The sequence below is a fragment of the Panthera pardus genome, unplaced genomic scaffold (genome assembly GCF_024362965.1).
Source record: "Panthera pardus isolate Hobbes unplaced genomic scaffold, ASM2436296v1 HiC_scaffold_11, whole genome shotgun sequence".
NCBI lineage: Eukaryota > Metazoa > Chordata > Mammalia > Carnivora > Felidae > Panthera > Panthera pardus.
In genome coordinates, this window is record NW_026526666.1 from 36,234,453 (window position 1) to 36,259,173 (window position 24,721).

General features: G+C 37.6%; 1 protein-coding gene across 2 annotated transcripts in view; it reads right to left on the reverse strand.

Moving 5' to 3' along the window:
• The window catches only part of PRKACB (protein kinase cAMP-activated catalytic subunit beta), a 126,038-nt gene extending 105,434 nt beyond the window's left edge, over positions 1-20,604 (reverse strand). For both annotated transcript variants that reach the window (XM_019413970.2, XM_053893271.1), the window contains exon 1: positions 20,326-20,604. In XM_019413970.2, the coding sequence (XP_019269515.1) occupies positions 20,326-20,371 (46 nt within the window). In that variant the 5' untranslated portion in view covers positions 20,372-20,604. The remainder of the gene's footprint in view (positions 1-20,325) is intronic.
• Positions 20,605-24,721: the final 4,117 nt, after the last annotated feature.

Consider the following 24,721-nt stretch of genomic DNA (forward strand, 5'->3'; position numbering starts at 1 on the left):
AGACCTGATCATACACAACTAAGGATATAAAGAAAAAGCCACACTGAGAGGGAAAGAAAGGGTGGAAAGAAAGGGTTGTCAGGACCCATACCCTCAGTATAAGGACCTACAATCAAGAGGGATATCCCAGCTGTAGAGGCCCTCCCTGAGGAATGAGGGGTACCAGCCCTTCACTGGACTCCAAAGCCTACGGGACTTGCACCAGTAAGACAAGCCCCCATAACTCCTGGCTTTGAAAATCTACTAGGCTTATGTCCAGGAGAGCTAGCGAATAATAGGAAATCAAGACTCTGCTCTTAAAGGGCATGTGCACAATCTCACCCACTCCCAGTCCCAGGGCAGAGGCAGCAGTTTAAAAAGCACCTGGGTAACACATGAAGGAGACTTATTGACTAATTTTAGGGCATGTGTCAGGGAAGCATCATTGATTTTTTTTCTTTTGGCACTTCCCTTCCCTGCCAGTGCTGGCAGGTGTCATTTCTGATACTCTCCATCTAGTGTACTAGCACGGCTTGCCCCATGCCCACATTCCCCTGCACAATCACCCCATTCAATCACCCTCCTGGTGGGTGCTCTGGGCCAGCACCAAAGCTTCTCCTAAGCATCCTTGCCCCAGGGGGCCAGTCCAGCACTCTAGAACACCTATGATAGTCATAATCCAATCTCAACGTGAACCATGTCAGAGAAATGCCCCAACCACCAGGGCATCTACAGATATGGCAGCTAGGCCTTGCAGCCAGCCTCACTAGGAGCCAACCCCACACACCAGTATACCTGCAACAGTTACAGCGAGGCCTCTCAGCCAGATGGGCAGGGGGCCAGACCCGCTCCCTAGCGGCCTGAAGCAGTCATGGCTAAACCTTGCAGACAGCTGTGTTGGGGGATCATAACCCAGCCACAACAGGAAGGTACACAAAGCCCACACAAGTAACTTCTGGGGCACCTGGCTAGGGTGACCAGGAGTGTCTGTACTACTGCGCCCCACAAGACATCTTCTGCATAAAGCCACTCCTTCAATATTGGGAGACATAACTGATCGACTTAATACATAGAAACTAATAGAGTTAGGCAAAATGAGAAGAGAGAGATATATGTTCCAAGTTAAAGAACAAAATAAAACCTTAGAGACAGAATGAAATGACATGGAGATAACTAATATACTAGAGAGTTCAAGGAATAGTCATAGTCATGAACATACTCACCAAACTCAGAAAAAGAATGAACACAGTGAGAACTTCAATAAAGAGATAGAAAATCTAAAAAAGAACCAATCAAAGCTGAAGAATACAACAATTGAAATGAACAATACAGTCGAGAGAATCAAGAGCAGATTAGGTAATACAGATGAATGGATCAGCAATCTGGAAGATAGGGCAGTGGAAATCAACCAATCAAACAATAAGAAAAAAGAATTTGAAAAATGAGAATAGTTTAAGGAAACGCTGAGATTAACATAATGCATACTACATTCACATTACAGGGGTGCCAGGAGGAGAGGAAGAAAACAAAAAACCTATTTGAAGGAATATTGGCTGAAAACTTCCCCAATCTGGCAAAGGAGACAAACATCCAAATCCAGTAGGCAAAGAGAGCTCCAGATAAGATGAACCTAAAGAGATCCACAACAAGACACATTATAATCAAAATGTCAACAGTTGAAGAGAGAATCTTAAAAGCTGGAAGAGATGAAATAGTTACATACAAGGGAACCTCCATAAGGTTATCAGTTGATTTTTCAGCAGACACCTTTACAGCCCAGAAGGGAGTGGCATGATATATTTAAAGTGCTGAAAGGGAAAACTTTATAACCAAGATTACTCTACCCAGCAAGATTATCACTCAGAATTGAAGGAGAGATAAGGAGATTCCCAACCAAAAACTAAAGGAGTTCATCAACACCAAAGTGGCCTTACAAGAAATGTTAATGGACTTCATTAAATGAAAAAGAAAAGGCCATAATTAGAAACTAGAACTGAATCACGAAGAATTAGAAAATCTGAACAGATTGATTACTAGTAATGAATTTGAACTGGTAATCAAAAAATTCCCAGTAAACAAAAGTCCAGGACCAGATGGCTTCAAAGTGAATTCTACCAAACATCTAAAGAAGACTTAATACTTATCCTTCTCAAACTATTGCAAAAAACTGAAGAGGAAACACACCACACACACAAAAAAAATTACAGGCCAATATCCCTGAGGAACACTGATGCAAAAATCCCAAAATATTAGCAAACCAAATTCAACAATACATTAAAAGTATCATCACTATAATTAAGTGAGATTTATTCCGGGGATGCAAGGATGGTTCAATACCCACGAATCAATGAACACAATAAACTACACACAAAGTTAAACATAAAGCTCATATGATCATCTGAATAGGTGCAAGATAGCATTTGATAAAATCCAATAATCATTATGATAAAAACTCAATATAGTAGGTATAAGGGGAACATATCTCAACATAATTAGTAAATATAATGGAACTCAGCCATAAAAAAGAATGGATCTTGACATTGTAACAACTTGGATGGGTCTGGAAGGTATTATGTTAAGTGAAATAAGTCAGAGAGAGAAAGACAAATACCATATGATTTCACTTATATGTGAAAACTAAAAATAAAATAAATCAAGAACAACAAAAACCCAATCAGAAATGGACTCACAGATACAGACAATCTGTGGTTGCTAGAGGGGAGATGAGTGCAGGGATGAGCAAGTAGGGGAAGGAGATTAAAAGGTACAAACTTTTAGCTTTACAATAAATATGACAGGGGATAGATACAATGTACAGCAGCAGCAGGAATATAGGTAATAATTGGTAACAACTTTGTATGATGACAGATGGTAGCTAGATTTATCATGGTGATCACTATAATATGCTGTAATGCATATAAATACTGAATCACTGTTTTGTACACCTCTAACTAATAGAACATTATAAGTCAATTATATTTTGAGAATAATAATAAAAGCTGTGGATTTATTATCAAATTATAATCAACTTCAATAGACAAAAGCTGCATTCACATTTCTTTCTGAGAGGCCATTCTCTACCTAGTGCCTCATGTTAGGCTGCTATAGGACAATGTCCTCATTTCTCCAAATCCTGACTCTTAAGTGAGAGGGTCTGTGAGATACACACTTAAGGTAAGCCTTTTAAGTCCACTTAAAGGTCTATGAGGCATCACTTTAAATCTTTATGTCTCAGTAAAGGACCTTATAGCATTTTAAATATTATTTATCTAAAGAGGACAAGATGGTCAAGATATAAAAAAGAATTACCATAATAATAATAGAAATAATAATAATAACTTGTAAGCATCTCTCTGAAACCCTCCTTGCATCTAGAAATCTAGAGAATTATTTTTTATTAAATAATTATCTTGTTAATTATGTAGGCCAAAGCACCTTGTATTTAGAAGATTAATTTCCTGTTAGAATTTGATGCTAAATTCCTATTAGAATTTCATGAATTTGGGGGTGCCTGGGTGGCTCAGTCAGTTAAGCTTCTGACTCTTGATTTCTGCTCATGTCATGATCTCCTGATTCGTGAGACTGACCCCCTCATCCAGCTGTGCACTGCCAACATGGAGCCTGACTGGCATTCTCTCTCTCTCTCTCTCTCTCTCTCTCTCTGCCCTTCCCCTGCTCACGCTCTCTCTCTCTCTCTCTCTCAAAATAAACAAAAAAAAAAAAGAACTGTGAATTTGGAAAAGAGGTTCTATACTGTATAACTACCTCTCCTGCCATGTAGAAAGTGCTAATTTTATGCTCAAATACAGTAACTAGCTTCGGCACAGGTTTTCCAGTTCAATCATAGTTCTACCTTTTATTTTGAGGCTCTTGTTTATTTTTAAATTTTTGTTTCAAAGGTAATATGCTTTATGTACATGTATTCTATTGCAAAACACCTAAAATCTTTTTGGGTGTGGCAACTGGGTGGGGTGAAGTTGAGGAAGTGGCAGGAGTGATCAAAAAATACACGAAGGTTGAAAAGCAAACAGAAGTTCCATTTGTAGCTTGGGAAAATGAAAGCCACTGACCACCTCAAACCCACTCCAGCGTTAAAAAAAAAAAAAAAAAAAAAAAGGTGCCAGTGATTATCACTTTGTGCCAGCTTGGCTAGGACAGTCTTTAATTAATTATTCAAACACTAATCTAGGTGTTGCTGTAGAGGTATCTTTTAAATGTTATTAAAGTCTATAATCAGTTTACTTCAAGTAAAAGAGATTATCCTAGATAATCTGGGTGGGTCAGATTCAATCAGTTGAAAGGCCTTAATAGCCAAACTAAAGCTTCCCTGAAGAAATTCAGCCCCTGGACTGCAGCTTCAGCCTGGCCAAGAGTTCCTGCTTGTCTTTCCTAAATGCCTGCTCTGTGGATTTTAGACTTGCCCTTTGGACTTGTTTAGCCAGCCTCCACAATCAGTAAGTCAACTGCTTGTAATATATCTCTTAATATATATCCTGCTGATTCTGTTTCTCTGATAGAGCTCTGACTGATATATTGCCTTGCAGAGTAATGAGTTTCCTATCACTGGAAAGATTATTATGAAATAGATACGTAAACGCAGAAAAAAATTAACAAATTTTTAGAAAAGTAGCCAACATGATACAGTGGTTAGAAACAGACTCTAGAGTCATGACTTTGGACAAGTTACCTAACTTTTCTGTGCCTAAATTTTCTCTTGTATAAAATAAGAGCAACCATAGTTCCTGTCTCAAAGGGCTGTGAAGATTAAATGAGTTATTATACATGCAGCGCTGACAACAGTGTCTAGCACATAGGAGAAGTTAAGTAATATTCTAAAAAGGTGATAGGTAGAGCTTCTAGGGGCCCTTCAGATTCTAGGACAGTCTCAAATGCCCAATTTTTGAAAGAAAATATCATCATCGTGTTAGGGAGTAGTGTAACACAGTGATTATGAAGGCCTTGAATTAGATCAACTAAGTTTGTGTCACATTCAGCTCTACCATTGAGCTACCTGTGTCTTTAACATCTCTAACATTGGTTTTCTTACTAGAAAAAATGATAACAATAGTATCTACTACATAGGGTTATTGTGAGAAATAAATGATTTAAGCTGCTTCATGTAATTTTTAAAGTTTTGATAGATAACTCTAAAAACTCCCTCTGAATGTTTATCTTTTTATTCTTGACGATCCTGAAATTATGAATATAAATCAGCTACTTATAAATGAATATAACATTACTAAATTAATTTGAAGTTTCTAATTGTTCATTGACTGGTAATTCAGACAACTTGCTTAAAAATGTGCCCAGTCTATACAGACAGTGGTTAAGGATTTTCCCCAAAAACTATAGCTACTGTTTACTGACCATCTTCCAGGTGCCAAGAGAAACACATCATATGTGATTTCTAAATCTCACAACTCAGTACTGTGTTCATTTTGCAGATTAGGAAAGATTTTGAAATTAGCTATGTGAGCTGATATAAATATGCTATAATATCTGTTGAGCTGATATAAATATGCTGTAATATCTGCTATTGCTTCTCTGAGAATACTTTTATTACTTTCTGGATCTCAGGTGTGATCCAGACACCAGGTTAATAATACTAAGTGTCCAGCTAAGTAACTTTGAATCACCAAAGTAGCTAGCTTCTAAATTCTCATAGGATATTCAGTTAATTTATTTAAAAAAAAAAAAGGGGGGGGGGGACCATGTAACTCAATTCCTTTCTCAATTAGATAAATTTATATTTGCTGTTAATAAAGATAATAAAAATACATCCCTCAGATAATAAAATACACAGATATTTTATTCCACAGATAATAAAAATACATTCCTATTTAACTATGCAAGTAGTTGAAAATGAACATTTTTAAATTCAAGAACAGAAACATTTAAACTGAAGTTTATGTATACAGAATATATAAACCAACATGATACTACTTTGTCTTGGCTATACACCATAAATTGAAAATTCATGCCATGAAAACCCATTTGATATATTGTCTTTTCATCTAAAAATTACACTGTTAAAATCAAAATTTTAAGTACTTTGCTAAATTTTTAATAGAATTTTTAAACAGATTGTCCATATATTTCTTATATTTAACACGACAGATAAAACTGGCATACTTGTAGTTCATTTAATACATATGCTCTTAGAATATGTATATACTCCAAACTTTTATATTTAATATCTATATTCACTCAATATGTACATTCCCACCCTACTCTACCTTAGATACTTACTTCAAAGATTATACCCTAGATTCATTTCATTCTGTCCTCTCTCTGACAACCATCTATCATTTTAGCTCACTCCAATATCTAAACTCCAACAATCTTCAGACCTTAACAAGATCTCCAGTCCTTTTCACTGTATTTCACACCTAAATAACCTCTTTTTCCTCCTTAAAAAGCATACATTCCAAGGCCTAGCATTATAGTAATCTCTTTGCATATATACACTTCCAGGCACTTGCCCCTCTCTCATTTTAACATTTTTATGTTTTTATGTTGTTACTGAAGTACTTATAGGTAAACTGCACCTTTCAAAAAAGTTGTATTCTAAAAGCTGAACTGCATTAAATATGTTACGTTCTTTTTTTCAAAAAAATTTTTAATGTTTATTCATTTTTTGAGAGAGAGAGAGAGACAGTGTGAGTCAGGGAGGAAAAGAGAAAGAGGGAGAGAGAATCTGAAGCAGGCTCCAGGCTCTTGAGCTGTCAGCACAGAGCCCGATGAGGGGCTTGAACACATGAACCACGAGATCATGACCTGAGCTGAAGTCAGATACGTAACTGACTGAGCCACATGGGTGCCCCTAAACATGTTATGTTCTGTGCACCATAATTGTCAATATCTATAATATAGCAAGAGAAAAAAGCTCTTTTTTTTTAAATCCCGTTCTCAGGTTTTATCTAATACACATTGACATTACCTGCCTGGCCACCAAAGGCAACTTGAAGTGGCCACATTACTTTAGGCCAGTTCACTTTACTAGGTAAGAGATGAAAAAGGGAAGGGGGAGAATGCAGAGTCAATAAGCAAAACAGAAAGGTAAAGAAAAAAGAGTATACATTTAAAAGTAAATGAAGGGGCGCCTGGGTGGCTCAGTCGGTTAAGCGTCCAACTTCGGCTCAGGTCATGATCTCATGGTCCGTGAGTTCGAGCCCCGCGTCGGGCTCTGGGCTGATGGCTCAGAGCCTGGAGCCTGTTTCAGATTCTGTGTCTCCCTCCTCTCTGACCCTCCCCCATTCATGCTCTGTCTCTCTCGGTCTCAAAAATAAATAAACATTAAAAAAAAAAAATAAAAAAAAAAATAAAAGTAAATGAAAAGATGGGGTGCCTGGGTGGCTCAGTCAGTTAAGCATCCAACTCTTGATTTCAGCTCAGGTCATGATCTCACGGTTGGTGGGTTCAAGGCCCACGTCAGGTGCTCTCTCTCTCTCTCTCTCTCTCTCTCTCAAGAACAAATTTTTAAAAATAAAAAAAAAAAAAAAAAAAAGAAAAGACAGCAAGCTGAATATGAAAGAGAAGAATATGCAATAGCATACATAGGTCCCTGGGAAAGTAGAAGGGTTGAGCTCCAAAGTAATGGTGGAGGGATTGGCCTTGTAAAGATGTATCATGTGGTGGCTTTTAAAACAGGTCAAAAAATTATTTACATTCCTCCCATCAAAGGGTGGAATTTAATTCACCTTCCTTTAAATATAGACACATCTAAGTGACTTCTAATAAATAGAAGGCAGCAGAAATGATATTACTTTAGAGGTTAACTCATAAAACATGATAGAGCTTCCACATGGCTCGCTCTCTCTCCCTTAGAACTTAGCTACCATGTTATAAGAAAGCCCAAACCACATGTAGAGGCCATGTGATGTTTCAGCTGAAAATCCAAGCTAATGTTCCAACTACCTACAACCAGCAAAACAAGAACACATGAATGAGCAAGACTTTTGGTGATTCTAGCCCCTGGCCTTTGAGCTGAGCTAGCTGCTGTCAAATAGAGCAGAGATGAGGTGTCCTTGTAGAGCTCTGCCCAAACTGTACTTTCCTAAGCAAAATAAATGCTGCCATTGCTTTAAGCCACTAAATGAAGGAAGGATGTATGATATAACAATAGATAAAAAGAACAGGCAATTCTTCTATTAGAACAGAATAACAAGATAGATGAAGTTAAAATACAGGAGGTGTGCATGTTTTATAGAAAGAAGTCGAAGGGGTTCTCTCATTTGATACATTTCATTTTCTTTGTGAGATATGAGGCAAGATCATCTCTTAGAAATGAGATAATGGGGACTTCAGAAGTGTGAAGTGAATAAAATAAAAATTATAAAGAATGGGAGACAGTGTTGATCAGAGAAATATGGTAGAATTGTCAAATCATGTTGACAGCCTATCTGAGGCTACATTTATAGTGCCCTTCTATGTGGCTTTCTCTAGTATTGCTTAGCTCTTAGCTGAAAGCACTAAGAAAACAGACAGTTGAGTTTATCAGATTTTTGTCAGAAAGATGTGCTAAAAAGACAAAAGTGCAATGGATTTCAGGGACCATGTAATCGAAACTGGTTAAAAAGGAAAATGAAGTGAGACATGATGGACAAATGGACGAAAGATTCTGATGAAGAATAATAGTGAGAATAGTTAAAGAGCAAAGAAAATTAGGGGACATTGTGATCAGAAAATGGCACGTGTACATTGGTGATTATTGAGCAATTAATAAATATGACAAGATTCTTGGTGAGACTGGCTATTTGAAATGAAGTGAACAGAAGGGGATAGAAGATAATGTGGTCAAGGAACTGAGATGCAATGGTAATGAATGGGTCATCCACATAGAATTTGAAGCCACCTAGGATAAATGCAGGGCTTAGAGTACAGAGAAAGATTGTGAGCCCCGTGCCAAAGTTTTTGATGAGTGAAGAAAAGTAAGTAAGAGATTGGTAAATGAAAGCTACAAGGATGGGAACATAATAGTACAGCTGACTAGTTTAGGCCTTGTCTTGGTCCTGTCCGGGCTGCTATAACAAAATACCATAGACTGGGTGGCTTATTAGCAAAAGAAATCTTTCTCACAGTTCTACAGACTGAAAGTTCAAGATTATGGTGCCAGCAAATTCAGTATCTGGTGAGAGCCCACTTCTTCAATGACAGCCATCTCCTTATGGCAACCTCACTTAGCAGAGGGGGCAAGGGAGCACTCTCCAAAAGGCCGCACTTTCTAATATTATCACCATGGGGGTTAGGATTTCAACATATGAATTCTGAGGAAACACAAACAGACTATAGTAGGCCTCAAATGAGCAGGGATTTTCAAGAAGTTGGGAGCATAATAGTTTTTCCTAATCCAATGTCTTCCTACCTGAAGTCTGAGACCAATCTCTCCATACCAGTTAAAAGTGATATAATTTTGATATATGTCAAACTACTATATGCTGAGAAAAGAAGGAAAGAGGTACCCTCTTCTCAAGAAAATCAACTAACAGGCCCAAATAGTCAATACATTGAAGAGAAAGTACCTGTCAACTAAGGGGAGAGATGGGGAGTAAACACTTTTACAAGAAGCTCAAATTTTGTATTTTGTAACTGTCGATGATTTCAGTTTCCACTATGGGCTAGGAACTGTGCCAAATTTTAGGGATTAAAACACTAAACAAGACAGATACCGGCTCTGCCCTTAGAGATTACAGTGGGAGAAACAATGGAGAATCAATGCTACTGTAAGTGCTATAATCACAGATGTAAACATCCCCCAAAATGGACTCAAAGCCAGTTTCTATTTACGTTGGTTATAGTATGATCTCAGGAATTCAACACTTAAACCTATATACACTCCTACGTTGTATTTTCAGCCTAGTATCAAATCTTAGGCACTGTGTATCATCCTACATTTTTTCATAAATATCTGTATGTATCTGTCTCCCAGCTTAAAACAGGAACCAAGTCTTATGTTTACTCACATATTTGCATTTATGGACTAGCACAGACTCTGATACACAGTAGGCACTCAGTAAATACTGATTGAGAATAACTAAAGGATTGAATGAATGACAAATAAATGACCTTTCTGTCTCTGTCATTCTATCAGATGAACTATGACTTACTTAGTAACTTCAAGACTACAGCCTAAAGAGGGATTCATATTCTTCCCCAATTTAATCTTTCATGGCTCCTACTCAGACAGGAAGCTCTTCTCCTTGGATTAGAGGGGCTAAATTATCAGCAGAATTAGCACCTACAAAAAAAGTTAAGTTATACCTGTACAAACATATTCTCTTAAGTTTGTGGCTTACGCACAATAGTTGGATGATGCCGTATGGTCATCTACTTAAGAATAAGTAATATAGAGGGGCACCTGGGTGACTCAATTGGTTAAGCCTCTGACTTTTGGCTCAGGTCATGATCTCGCGGTTCATGGGTTCGAGCCCTGTGTCAGACTCTGTGCTGACATCTCAGAGCCTGGAGCCTGCTTCAGATCCTGTGTCTCCCTCTCTGCTCCTCCCCTGTTTGCACTCTGACTTTCTCTCTCTCAAAATAAATAAACATTAAACAAAAGAAATATTTAAAGAATAAGTAAGTAATATAGAAATTGAATACTCATTTTACTAAGTAGGACTCTTTTTTTTTAATTTATTTATTTTGACAGAGACAGAGACAGCAAGTGGGGGAGGGGCATGGAGAGGGGGAGGGAGAGAGAGAAAGAGAGAAAGAGAGAAAAGAGAGAGAGAGAGAGAGAGAGAGAGAGAGAGAGAGAGAGAATCTCAAGCAGGCTCCACACTGTCAGCCCAGAGCCTGATGTGGGGCTTGAACTCACGAACCTGAGAGATCATGACCTGAGCCAAAACCACGAGTTGGATACTTAACCTACTGAGCCACCCAGGCACCCCCTTTTACTAAGTAGGACTCTAAAGTGAGATCTCAAGAGCGTATCTTTAATTTTTTGAAGACAAAGTCCAGACGGAGAATACAGATTTGCCAAGGACTTAAAGGTTTAGATTCAACAGTTATTTTACAAGGAAAAAAATTCAGAAGTCATTGAAAAGTTAACTTTATATGAATAGTGGGCAATAGGGAATATAACCTTAAATCATGGCCATAAAACCTGGGACTTTTCACCTTGTAATAGCAAGTCAGATAAGATACAACATCTACACTGGATTTTCTAAGGTAGCTTTAAGGTCACATGTGCTGGTGCATCATTTATCATTGTGAATTATCAGTGCATTTCTCTTTAAGAGTCCTAACTTTGATTCAAAAAAACCATCTGCATAGATACAGAGCATTACTGAATCTAATTTACATTACAACCAAAAAGTTAAAAAACAAAATTATCACCACAGGAAACATCCTATACTATACGTCCTAAAAAATTCTCATAATTATGTTTTTACTTATCTAAATCTGCCAAAAGACTACGAGCTACATAAAGGCAACTCTTTATCTCCCATCCCCAAGATATTTTTTAAAAAATCAAATAAATGGGTGAATTATTATTTTTTTAAGTTTATTTATTTATTTTGAGACAGAGAGAGAGTAAGTAGCAGAGGGGGAGAGAGAGAGGAGAGAGAATCCCAAGCAGGCTCTGCACTGTCAGCACAGACAGAGCCCGACGTGGGGCTCAAACCCACGAAGTGTGAGATCATGACCTGAGCCGAAATGAAGAGTCAGACTCTTAACCGACTGAGCCACCCAGTCGCTCCAATAAATGGATGAATTATAATACTAAAGTAAAAACTTAAGCTATACATCCATATCAATTTAAGCAATTCAAGCTATCTCTCCTTATCAGGGAAAACAATTTATTATTTGCATTATAGTAATAAACCTCAGTATTAGTAAGAAAAAGGTTTATCTGTTAATATCAATGACTCTTTTAGAAGTTATAAGAAGAAGAAGGGGTTATAAGACCTATAAAAAGAGTAAAAAAAGCATTAAAATTTTCTAGCAATTTTTAAGTTGCTAAAAATACTAGCTGAATTTATAAGCACAAATGTTTTTTTACCTTTAAACCTAAATGATTAAAAAGGAGTTAAAAAGACTTATTCTCTAAGCCTAGTTTCTCAAGGTTTTGCTGTATTTTATTTGCTCTACAACTAGCTTTTTTAAGTTTTGAGGAATATCTCATGAGTTCTTATAATTCAAATTTAAGTGAAAAATCCTAGCTTTTCTGTCAATGCTACCTGATTTATACATTTTAATCATGTAGCCATAACCTTTTTAGTTTGAAGAGTTTGTTTTGTGTTTTTTTAGCTTATTCTCATACAATAAACCTTCTATTTTCTTACACCTATTAGCTGCCTCTGATCTTAACTTCCCCTGGTTCGACTACACACAAAACATCATAACTACACACAGTATGCTAAGGGTTTTACATTAATAGTAGAATGCTCTGTGTTTTATTTCCACTCCTCTGATGACTAACATTTAAATGATCCCTTTACCTGCAGTAGAACATGAGAATATCTTCAACAATCAATACAGTGATTCATTAATGTTTCCTAGGTCAAAATTCATAGGTTATCATTCTTAAAAGTACAGGTAAAAAATTTCCCTAAATACAGTACCTTATATGTGCTCACATTGAGGCTCATTTACCACTTCTCCACCCACATAATTTTCTCCACATAATTTTCTGAGAACATTCTATAATTTATTCCCAAGTGTTGGTACTTCTAAATGTACATTCTTTCTTTAATAAATATATTGGAATCATTAGATTATAAAACTGGAAAAGACCACAGCCTCATTATCAAATCCTCTCTTCTCAACTTTACAGTATAGGTTGGAGACATTAAAACAAACACTTGTTCAAAGTGAAGTAATAGAAAGTATTAGAAAACAATCTAGATTTTTCTTATTCTAAGTTCATGTCCTTACCACTAAGTTATATCTCAATGTTATAATATTTATTTGAAAGCACTCCAGGGGAACAAAACTGGTATTTACTTAGTAAAATATATGTTGCTACTGTATTTTACATGTTCTTTCCACTGTTCTACATGGTTCTACCAAACTCAATAGCTTACAGGATGTACACTTTAACTGTAAAAGTAATATTTTATCTGATTTTAAATTATTTTGTTTCTTTTAAAGTTACACTGTTTTCATCAGTGCTTTAGGTTTTACTCTTTTCAAAACAAAAAAGCTACACTTTTAGTAGCTGTAGTTCTGAATTTCTAGGAATTATGTTAGATGTTTTAGTTCTTTTTTTTTTTTAATGTTTATTCATTTTGAGAGAGAGAGAGAGAGAGAGAGAGAGGGAGGGAGGGAGGGAGGGAGGTGGGGAGAGAGAGAGAGAGAGAGAGAGAGAGAGAGAGAGAGAGAGAACCTCAAACAGGCTCTATGCCCAGCATGAAGCCCTGCAAAGTGGGGCTTGATCCCATGACTCTGAGATCATGACCTGAGCTGAAATCAAGAGTCAGATGCCCAACCAACTGAGCCACCCCAGGCATCCCTCAGGTGTTTTAGTTCTATAATTTCTAAACAGCTGGCCTTTTTTAAGGGAGCAAAATGAGGATGTTATGTGGAACAGATCCTCTAACCATCCAAGGTCATTTCCCCACCATGACTGGGAGAATTAAATTAGACAATCCACGTATAGAACAACCAATCAGGTATCACTTTTCTTAGAAATACCATAGGCACCCTGAATTCAATATGCCCCTGAATTCAATACTCCCCAAATCTGCTCCTGGCCTTTTATTCACTTCCTGACTCTATTACTGGCATCACAACCCATCCAAACAAGCGAAAAACTTGGGCATTATTTCCAATTCCTCTTCTTCTTCATTCCCCAAGTACAGTTTGCTCATTTTCATTTTCCAAACTTCTCAAATTTCAGAGCTTTTCCTGCATCCCTACCTCTACCGCCTTGATTCAGACCCTCAAAGTCCCTCCCTTGCATGCAAGAGTCTTCTAATTGATCTTCCTGCCTTTACTCCACTTGTTCCATAAAGTGACTCATCTTCACACTACCAACCAAAGTAATCTTGGTAAAACCCAAATCTGATCATGTCTCTCCCTTATTCTGAAGTCCACCACAGCTCCCTAATATCTATGGGATAAAATTCAAAATCGGAATTTCCATTACATGGCTCTGTCCATTTCTTCAGTCTCATCTTTCATTATATAGTTTCCCCTCTTTCCTACAACCAATTCTATCCTCTCAGTCACAATGGACAACTTACTTTCCTTTTCCTGTATATCCCATTTTGTTTCATTCCTCTGCATCTTTGTTCACTCTGTGTTCCTTCTACTCAGAGCACACTTCCTCCTGTTGAACACTTACCATTTTCGATGCTCAACTCAGAGCTCACCTCCTCCTTGAAGTCCTTTTAGAACCTCACCCTCCCAACACCAGTGGAAATGACCGTATTTTCTACTGGTTTCCCCACTGAGTTTTTACATAAGTACTTATAACAGCTTTCACCCCATCAATGTGTTGACAAATATGTCTCTAATTTCTGGAATGTAGGCACTATGGAGCAGGTATAGTGTCATATTCAATCTTTACTCCCATAGATTTGCATAGAGTCCATCACATATTAGGAACTCAACTATGTGGAATGAATGAATGGACCAACAAAGAAAAGAACTATATAGGATACTCTTGAAGGAAGTTTTAAAATTAAAATACTCAAAATAATGTGGTACTGACCAGGGTATATTTACTTCCATAAATTCCACATTTTTCTACTTAACATACTTTTCTTTATTCAAAACTTAAGATTTATTCCCCTAAAAAAATCTGATCATATATCTGTACTAACATTATTATCACCTAGGTATACAGACAATCTTGTAAATTATACTAATTGTTTTATTTTATTAATTTAATGGAATACCAAAATGATTTATGGTCAACTCCTGACTCTCTGAAGAATTTTAATAAGTATCATGGCTTACCTAGGATCTTTTCATGGACTGCTTCTGCCACTCAACTGTGGCTTACTTTTCTAAGCTGGCTTTCAGGTCTTTAATTATCCTGTTGCTGGCAATGAAAAGCAACATTCTGTGTAGATCCTAAGTGGAGGTCACTGACCAGGAGAATGGGAAAAATGGTTTCTAAACATGAGATAATTTTATACATTAGATAATTGTACAAAGTGAATCACAAAATCATGTATCTGGATCAGATAACAATGTATTTATTATTTAGACAGTGTTGCTGTTTGTTGGGACCTTTTGTTTTCTTTTTCAAAAATTTTTAACTCAAAGAAAACCATTCCCAAATACTTCTGCCAATCTAGTAAATTGGCGCAAATACCTGCTACTGGTTTTCCCTTAAAAATACCTGATAACTAAAAACTTTAAAGACATGAGTATGATATGAGATCACTAAATTTCTCCTAATCAACATTTAAATCTACAAAACTTACAATAAAAATATGTTCACTGAGAGTCAGTATTGAAAACTAAAACAAATTAATTCTAGTAGAACCCAATATGGAAATGAACTTTGTAGTGAACTTTATACATGACACACAAATCACTAAGCTACAGTAATGTTCACTAAGTTTATAAAGGCTTATTCAGGGGAAATGCTTTAGAAATAAGTTCCTTCTTAGGATGAGAAAAGATCAGTCCAGCATTCTGTTTATCAACACACACTTGTTGAGTATCTACCAGTTACCAAGATGATGGAAAGATGGGTTAGCGTTTTTATTACATGTAAAGACAGCTATGTTTTAAATTTGTGCTGTCCACTACACCAAACATTAATAGCCACATGTAAGTTAAAAATTCAGTTCCTCAGTCGCCCTGGTCACATTTCAAGTGCTCAAGAGCCACATACAGCTAGTGGCTACCACATTACACAACACAGAAACATGTCCATCACAGCAGAAAGTCTGATTGGATGGTGTTCCTCTCAACAGTGGTAAAATGCAAATTTCTAAATACTTTTCAAAATGGCGATACAAGTTCAAATAGTAAGTTTTTGATTGGCTTCTGGTCAGGAAGGGAAAGTATATATTCACAAATGAGAAAAAATAATTAAATACAAATAGTAATAGTAATGAAGGGTTTAAGTATATAAATCAATTTATATGGCTTAATTTGAAATTATACCATATTAAATCTAAAGATTTTCAAAGTAACTTAATCTTTTGTCCTCATTTTACAGATGAGGAAACTGAATTTAGAGAACAGTACCAGAAACAATAACTCTAAGAATTAAATGTATACAAATAAAGTCACTACTGAAAACAACCAAAACTTCCTGTAACTGACAATAAACTGAAATAAAATAAAGTCTGAGCTATTCTGTGTGTTTGAGAATTAGCTTTTCCATTGGATATGCATAGGCTGTTCACACAGTGGTTAGGATTTCGGGTTTGGGGTTAGGCTGCCTAGGTTCAAATGTTGCTCCTTGGCTTCCTCGCTGTACAACCTTAGGCAAGTCATTTAGTCTCTCTGAGCCTCTATTTCCTCATATATAAAATGGAAAAATAACTAAACTACTTCACAGGCTTGGAAAGATTAAGTGAAATTATGCATGCAAAGTACACAGAGGACCAAGCTCATAGTAAGCCCTCCAAAAATGCTAGTTGTTATGAACTTGCATTTTGGTTGAACCTAGTCTACTGGAGACTTTCTTTGATTAATTTCTATTCACCTTAAAGTTCCTAAGACAGATACTTGGGAAAACATTCAAAGATCATTATGTAAACACTAGGTTACAAGGTGGCTCTACCACTTGCAGTCACAGGAGAATCTGCCTCCAAGTCTCTATCAACACTTCACCCATTGGTCTCAACACCTTTGCCATAAGAGTGTAATACAAAGCCCCACAGGCAACCTGTGGGGTCTAATGGGTCTTAAAAAAGGAAATAAACGAAAAGAACTTTCCCATGATAAAACAGTGGCATCTGCTTTTTATGTTGGCAACTGTGGGTAAAGTAAGAGTGGGAGACTGGATAAGTAGAACCATTTTGAATGACAAGAGTTTAAAGCTTCTCAGAAAATTATATACTCATGTTTCTAAAATTTATGCTTCTGTGTATTAGCAGAAGTTTAAATAACTACATTCGAATTCTGAAACACATATTTTTGAGAGTATTTTTTTTAAAATACACAGTTAGGTATGTAATGGTAAAAGATGTTCTTTCAATAAGTTTTCAAGATATCTTAATACAATTTCTTAGTTCATGGCAATAGAACAACAGGTACCCAACTTAATGTTATCTCCAGAAAGTGTGGAAATGAGAATGGCATCTCCAAGTCCTACCCTGGAAAATGTTTTATTCCAAGAGTAGAGAGATTTCTTTCCTTTTTTTTTTTTTAAGTTTATTCATTTTTGAGAGACAGAGACAGAGTGCCAGTGGGGGAGGGGCAGAGAGAGAGGGAGACACAGAGTCTGAAGCAGGCTCCAGGCTCTGAGCTGTCAGCACAGGGCCTGACGCGGGGCTGGAACCCACAAACTGTGAGACCTGAGCCCAAGTCGGACGCTTAACCAACTGAGCCACCCAGGTGCCCTCCTGGAATAGAGATTTCAATAGAATACAACAGAAGCACCAAATGGTCAAAGCTTCATTCCTCTGGGATCTTTTTATAATGAAACTCCAGAATCATCTCTATGAGGCATGGTCCTGATCAAACCCCAAATAATAATCAACGTTATACATTTTAATCATCATTTCAAATCAAACATTTTCCTGTTGGTCATTTTCAGAGTTCTAATCTTACTTCCCATAATGTTAGCAGTTATCCTAATTTACTTTTCAGTTAACTTCAGTAAGTACATTTTCCTTCTCACACTACACTGTAAATTTCTTGAGGTTTTACCTACCGAGTCTCCAAACAGAACTAATATACTTGATAGGCATTTTCAAAATGTATGTATTAATTGATTATTTAGTGATGCAGAATGGAATCAGAGCACCAGATTCTATTCCTTACTCTGCTATCAGTAATAATATGATCTCACCTTCAGCTTCTTCAGAGGTCAGGCTCTTTGACTTTGAAATGGAATGATTATACAGGCTGATCTCTAAGATCGCTTATATTTCTGAAAGTTTATGCTCTTACTACCAGCTAAAGTTTAAATAACTACATTCAAATTTTGAAAGGTATATATTGTCAAGAATAATTTTAAAAAATAAACAGAAGAGGGGCACCTGGGTGGCTCAATCGGTTAAGCCTCCAACTTCAACTAAGGTCATGATCTCATGGTTAGTGAGTTAGAGCCCCACATCAGGATCTGCGTTGTGTGGAACCTGCCTAGGATTCTCTCTCTCTCTCTCTCTCTCTCTCTCTCACTCTCGCTCTTTGCCCCTACCCCACTTGCACGTGCACGCTCTCTCTCTCTCTCTCTCTCTCTCTCAAAATAAATAAATAAACGTAAAAAAATTAAAAAAATAAAAGTAAACAGAAGTTAGGTCTGTAATGGTAAAAGCTGTTCTTTCATTAAGTTTTAAGAGATATCAATAAACTTTATTAACTATAGAACAGCAGCAACACACATCTGATAACATTGCTCCAAATGAAATTACAAAGTGATCAACACGTGACATTTCAATAATTGTCCCGATGAGACATCATTTGCTATTTTCTTTTATCACTTTACAACATTTATGCAAACTACTATAATGACCTTCAGTTGCCATAAATAAACTTGCATAAAAAGCTGGCTAACATACTTACTAAATAGACTGTCACTAATAGTTAAAGCTCAGGAAAGAATTTATTCGTAGGAATAATTTAAATACATATTTAAAGTTTATTCTGTTTTCTGTAAATATTCTGAGATTATCCCATAGTTATGAGGTTCAAATTAGTACTGTCTAAGGGAGAATTAGTTTGGTAACTTAATAATGGAAATATACAGATCAGAGAAGAGTCTACTATCATTCTTTTTACAATGTAAAAACATAAACATTGTACAGGCCAGTATTTGCTAATGAAAATCACTGATATGATTCAATTATCAAGCATACTTTTTTGTAACACAATTAGTACATTTTACCTTAAAAGGCAAAATGATAACTCATCAGACACAAAAAATTCTTTACACTTTTCACATTCCTATACTTTCTGTACAGTTACTACATTTTTGCAGTTGAAAAAGAAAAGATAACAAAGTTCTACCTCTATATTGGCTTTTAAAAATTTCCCTATCACATACTAAAGTATGGTCATTGATAATTTGTATGATAGTATCTCAAACTTTTCTGGGGCTCCTGAAAATTAAAACCTTACTGGTGAAACATAAACCATATAATCTGATCTCATTATTCACATTAAACAAAACGAATGACTAAATCTTTCCAAATTGATTCTGCTTTGTTGATATAGAAAAAAAAAAAAAAAGCTATTTCCTTCATGCCAAATTACAAAATTAACCTAAAACAGGTTACAAACATAGAAACATTAAAAGACACTATTTACACAAACGGAAATAAATGATCTGGCATTCCCTCAAGTGCTGAGATGTCATTTACTCCTTGTGATAAAACAAATACCATTTGTTATCTGATCATTCTGAATTATAAAATCTGAGAGGAACCGGACAAAGACACACCAGTTTTTCTTTCACAGCTATCCTGATTTTATTTATTTATTTATTTGTTTAACTATAAAGAAATTCAATTTGCATGACTTTTTATTATTTGGTGTAAAATGTAGGGTGCCTGCACTTTCAGCTTTCAGAAGAAATTCACCATATTCTGTAAGCACTTTAAGTGAGTGACCTTTAAGTTTACAGACACCATAGGAGAGTCTTGAATGTCTCAAGAAAAGGCAAACCTGCCTTGCTTTTTTCAAGGAGAAAGTTGCACTTTAGTCTTGTTATATCTTCCATTCCTAATCTGAAGAGACGGAAGGGTCTCTAAAACACAGCCGCTTGCTCAGAATTAACCTTACCTGCGGAAAGCCAGACTAGTAGCCCCTTACCTCCTGATAGGTTGGGCTGGCCCCAAGTGATGGAGGGAAAAGAGCCAACTCTGCCCACAGCACTACCTGTGGCTCCCAAAGAGGTGGTCGTGGGTAGGGGAAGCAAGGGCTTGGATGGTTCTATGGACTTCTTATCCGGACCATATTTGGGGAATTGTTCTAGCGAGTGCGTCCCCCTCGCTCTATAGAGAAAGGGAATTTCGGGGACCACTCTTCTCCCTCGATCTCTCCATCCGGCCCTCCGTGCTGGGCCCTCACGCCGGAGCTGGGGCGGGGGGGAGGGGGGGGGATGGAGGAGGAAGGCAGCTGGTCCCCAGGGCCCCCTCGAGCAGCTCCCGGCGGCCGCTGCGAGGCCTGGACCATGCCCGCGGCCTCGGGGCTCCGACCCGGAGGGGCGATCGGTGCCCCGCGCCGGCCCGCCCGGTAGGTACCCAGACCCGGCCCTTGACTCACCGCTCTCCACCTCGCTGCCTTTCTTGGCGGTCGCTGCGTTCCCCATGACTGGGGCGATGGAAAGAAGGGGTCAGGGAGGGGAGGGGGGCCGGGGCCGTCCCCGCCGCTCCACAGGCTCAGGCAAGTCCCGCTTCTGCACCGGTCAAAGCGGTGGGTGCTCCTGGCGCTGGCGCCCCGAGTCCGGACGAGCAGCCTGGGCCAGTTCGGAGGGCAGGGCTTCAGCGAACTCCCCAGCCCCAGGGGCTACAGCTGTAGCTGCGGCGGCGGCAGCGGGCGGACACTCCCCTTTCCCCCGCCCCGCCCCCCTCGCTCGCCCCCCTCGCCGGCCGCGGTCTTTCTCCGCGGGCGGGCGCGCGCGCCGGAAGTGACGTGTCGCCCTGGACGAGGGCGGTGGGGTGAGGGGGCCTGACTCGGGGGCGGCGGTGCAGGCTAACCCAGACAGGCGACTCTGCGGCCCGCTGAACTGCGTGTTGTGGCCCGGGATTGGGTCGGATGCTCATCCCAGAGATACGGGAGGCGGCGTGGGAACCGTTAGCTTCGAGGAACCCGTCGTCTCGCAGCCCTGGAGCGGGGCCTCGGGAGGCCGCAAGGGGGCTCGGGTTGCTTTCTTTGTGCCCCGCAATCCCGCGGCTGCTCGCTCGAAGGTCGCCTTCTCCCCGCAGGCCCGGGCAACCGCACGTGCGTGTAGGAGATCCCAAGCGAGGGGAACCCCCTAGTTCTTGCCTCTGGCGAGTGCGGACTGGCCAGCCTCAGCCGCGGAAACAACTTGGTCCCTAATGTCGACCGTGGCTCGGAACCTCCCTTTACTCCGAAGATTCAAGGTATTCGCTGAGCCCACCACGTTGTCCTCCCGGTCAGGCATCAGTCGCAAGCCCCGTGATGTTTCCAGTGCGGTTTTCATTCGCCATGATTTTGTGGGGTCACTCTCAAGGTTTTATCAGACGTCTCCCAGGTGGCGATAAGGAAAATACCATTTCTGCACAGTGTGTTGATGCGAGACATTGGATTGAGCAGCTTTCTGTGTTGATGTCAGAATAAACGCGTTCACAATTGATAATTGCGTTTTATTAATATACATTATAGAGCACTTGATTTTTCATATAGCTTTACTTACAGGTATGTGGCACTGCAATATTTTTTGTTACCGTTCCTTTTAACTTTGCGAGCATTTGTGCCAAACTTAATGCAGAAAGACTTAAGTTCCTGAGGGCGAGACCACATAAACGTATTTGGTGTCCTCAAGGCACCAGGCACAGTAAGGTTTAATGGATACCAGGTGACTTTAAAGTAAGCCAAGGAAATTTTTCAGATTTTTTTAAAAAATATTTTTCATTACTGACAAAAACAGAGTGCTAAGAAGGCCCTCAGTAAACTCTTAGTAACCATTTATTACCAATTACGTTAAATTAATTTAACAAACATTTATATTATGTGTACCGTATTCCAAGTACTGTACAAATAGTAACTCGTTGATCCTCAAAACCCTGGGAGATAAGGTAGCTTTACTGTCATTATTTAACGTGGGGACAGGTAAAACTGAGGGACAGAGAAGTTAAGCAACTTACCCTATGTTACACAGCTATCATCTGGTGGAAGCTGGATTTAAACCTATGTGGATGGTCTCCAAAGTCACCATTTGTCTATAACATTGATCAGAAACCTGTGGATGTTGTGGTAAATTGCTTTCTCACCATTTGAAATCCTTGACTTGAGCTACAAGAGATACAGTTTACTTTTTTAGGAATTTCATTATACTATAGTCCCCCCCCCTTATCCACAGTTTTACTTTCCATGGTTTCAGTTACCCATGGTCAGGAAGCAGATGATTCTCCTGATGTATCAGCAGAAGGTCAATAGTAGCCTAATCAAGTCATAGTATTTACGTCGTTCACCTTATTTCATCTCATCATGGAAGGCATTTTATCATCTTACATCATCACAAGGAGGGTGAGTACAGAACAAAAAGATTAGATAAAGACCACATTCACATAACTTTATTGCAATATATTGTTACAATTATTCTATCTTATTATTAGTTATTGTCAATCTATTATTGTACCTAATTTATAAATTAAACTATAACATATGTATGGATGCAGAGGAAAACTGTATCCACAGGGTTTGATACTATCCATGGTTTTAGGCATCTACTGGGATTCTTGGAACATATCCCCCATGGATAAGTGGGGGAGGGGGGTGGGGAACTACTGTATTGTTTCGAGGGTTCCCATGAAATCCAAGTATTATGAAAATAACAGAGAAAAAAGGGTTTGGACTAGATGTAAGGTTTTGTGTCAGCATGTAACAATGTTGCAACAATGTCACATCTTTCCAATCACATTTAGTTTTGTGTTGTAGATATGACATTTGCCCTACATACATGGAAAATTCAATAAATAGCATTAAGCCACATATAGACCAAATTAAAGACAACTTTTTGATATACTTTATTTTGGGAGGGACTCTATCTAGAATCCTGGAATATTCATACTGTCCTCATTGTTTAAAATGTGTGCCTTTTTAGAGACCAGCTTTAATAATAAAAGAGTAGTTATAAACATAATTTGTTCCATTCCTTAACATGATTTTGAGTTCTAGGTCTCTAATAAGAGGGCAGCCATCTGTGTTGCAAATCATTAATTTTCAAAGGAGACAGTTGACAACTGTTACAGAGTTAGATACATCATAACTACATTCTGGAAAATTAATAAACAAAATATTCAGCTTTACGAAATTTCTCCCTTATGCAATTTAACTTTATCACTGGTTAAGAAAATAAATGAATTACTAATAAAGAAAAAAATGATCAACAATTAGAAATATCTTGTGATTTTTCTTTCTTCCTTTTACTATTATTTGTTTCTTATATTAGCTTACATGTTTCTCTGATTCAAGGAAGATTATACTTTAAGAGTATAGTTTCATAGTTTTCAATTAGTTGACATTCACAATCATTTAATTATAATTATATACAAGCTGGTTGTTTATTATTAGAGAAGAAATCTCTATAGGTGACCATCATTTATAGCACATAGAAAACTATGTTTCACGAAGTTTTTTTATATACTAGAAGAGGCAGAAATTTCATTAACTGTTCAGTTATTCTTGAATGATTAGCGTTAACTAACATGAGACAATTGCTATCCTTTGCCACTGATGACTTTCCTATAACCTAGACAAGTACAAATATAGAACTAAATCTTATTTCCCTAGGAAAGCAGACACAGTAAGAAGGGAATCCTATAGAGAAAAGACTTTAAATCCTTTTCCATATAATATTTTACCGAAGAATCTGCAGCACTATGTAGCAGAGAAAATTGTATTTTGCTTTGGAAATAATTAGTTCTACATTTTCTAATACTTTATAAAAACATTTCACATGCCATTTTTTTCAAATCTGACCCTCACAACACACCTACGTAAGCTAGAAAGACTAGCCCCATTCTACAAATGAGTAAAATGAAAGTTCAAAGAAGTAAAGTAACTTGGCCAAGATCATTCAAATGGTGTCAGAGCACTAGATTTTATGCCATTTTGTGCAAGACAAATGTAATCTCAATCCTCATTAGATTAGGTTTTATTACCCCCATTTTACCAATGAGAAGAATAATGCCTAGGACCTAAGAACCTTGGCCCTTTTCTTCCTAGAGTTCTCTCTTCACTCAAGAGTGGAAAAGTGGAGAAGAATTAGTAAATTATTATTGCTATTTACTTTGTAGTTTTTATTATTATCAACTTGATTTCCAAGACTTTTTAAAACAAAACACCCTCAAAAGTAATGTATGTCAGAAATGTTTTTCGTTTACAATCACCAGGACAGATAAGCTGAAGTTGATAATTATTGGAGAAGATGACCAGGTCATTTATTTTTATATTGCGTTTTACATAAAATAAGTGCAAGTAAAAATTTATTAAACCATCATGAGATTGATTATTTTGAATGATAACCAGTAGTCCACAGAGTCTGATATTTCATTGTTACACAGTATTGTGTGTCCTAAACCAAATGATACCACATTAAATATCAAGCAAAGGGCAGAATAATACTTTGGAAATGAGGAAGTAATTTTATAGTTAATAAGTTACAAATATTATAATTGTTCAAAGCGTTGTAGTACAGTACGAAGTACTTGTACAAGTTTCTTCTTGGGGATAATTCTAACCCCTTTGTTCGATAACAAATTTATTATCTGAAGTTCAGTATTCATCTTTTTGGGTATTTCTTTACAGATGAAGAGACTAAAATAGTTGACTGGTTAAGAAATATGCTCAAAGTTAACAAAAATGGGTTAGTAACAGTAGAATTGCAGCTTATCTCTTGTGTAAAATTTAGAACACAAACTGAAAGTGATTTAAGAAAAAAAAAAGAGAAAGCATGGAGGAGAGAACAAAACCA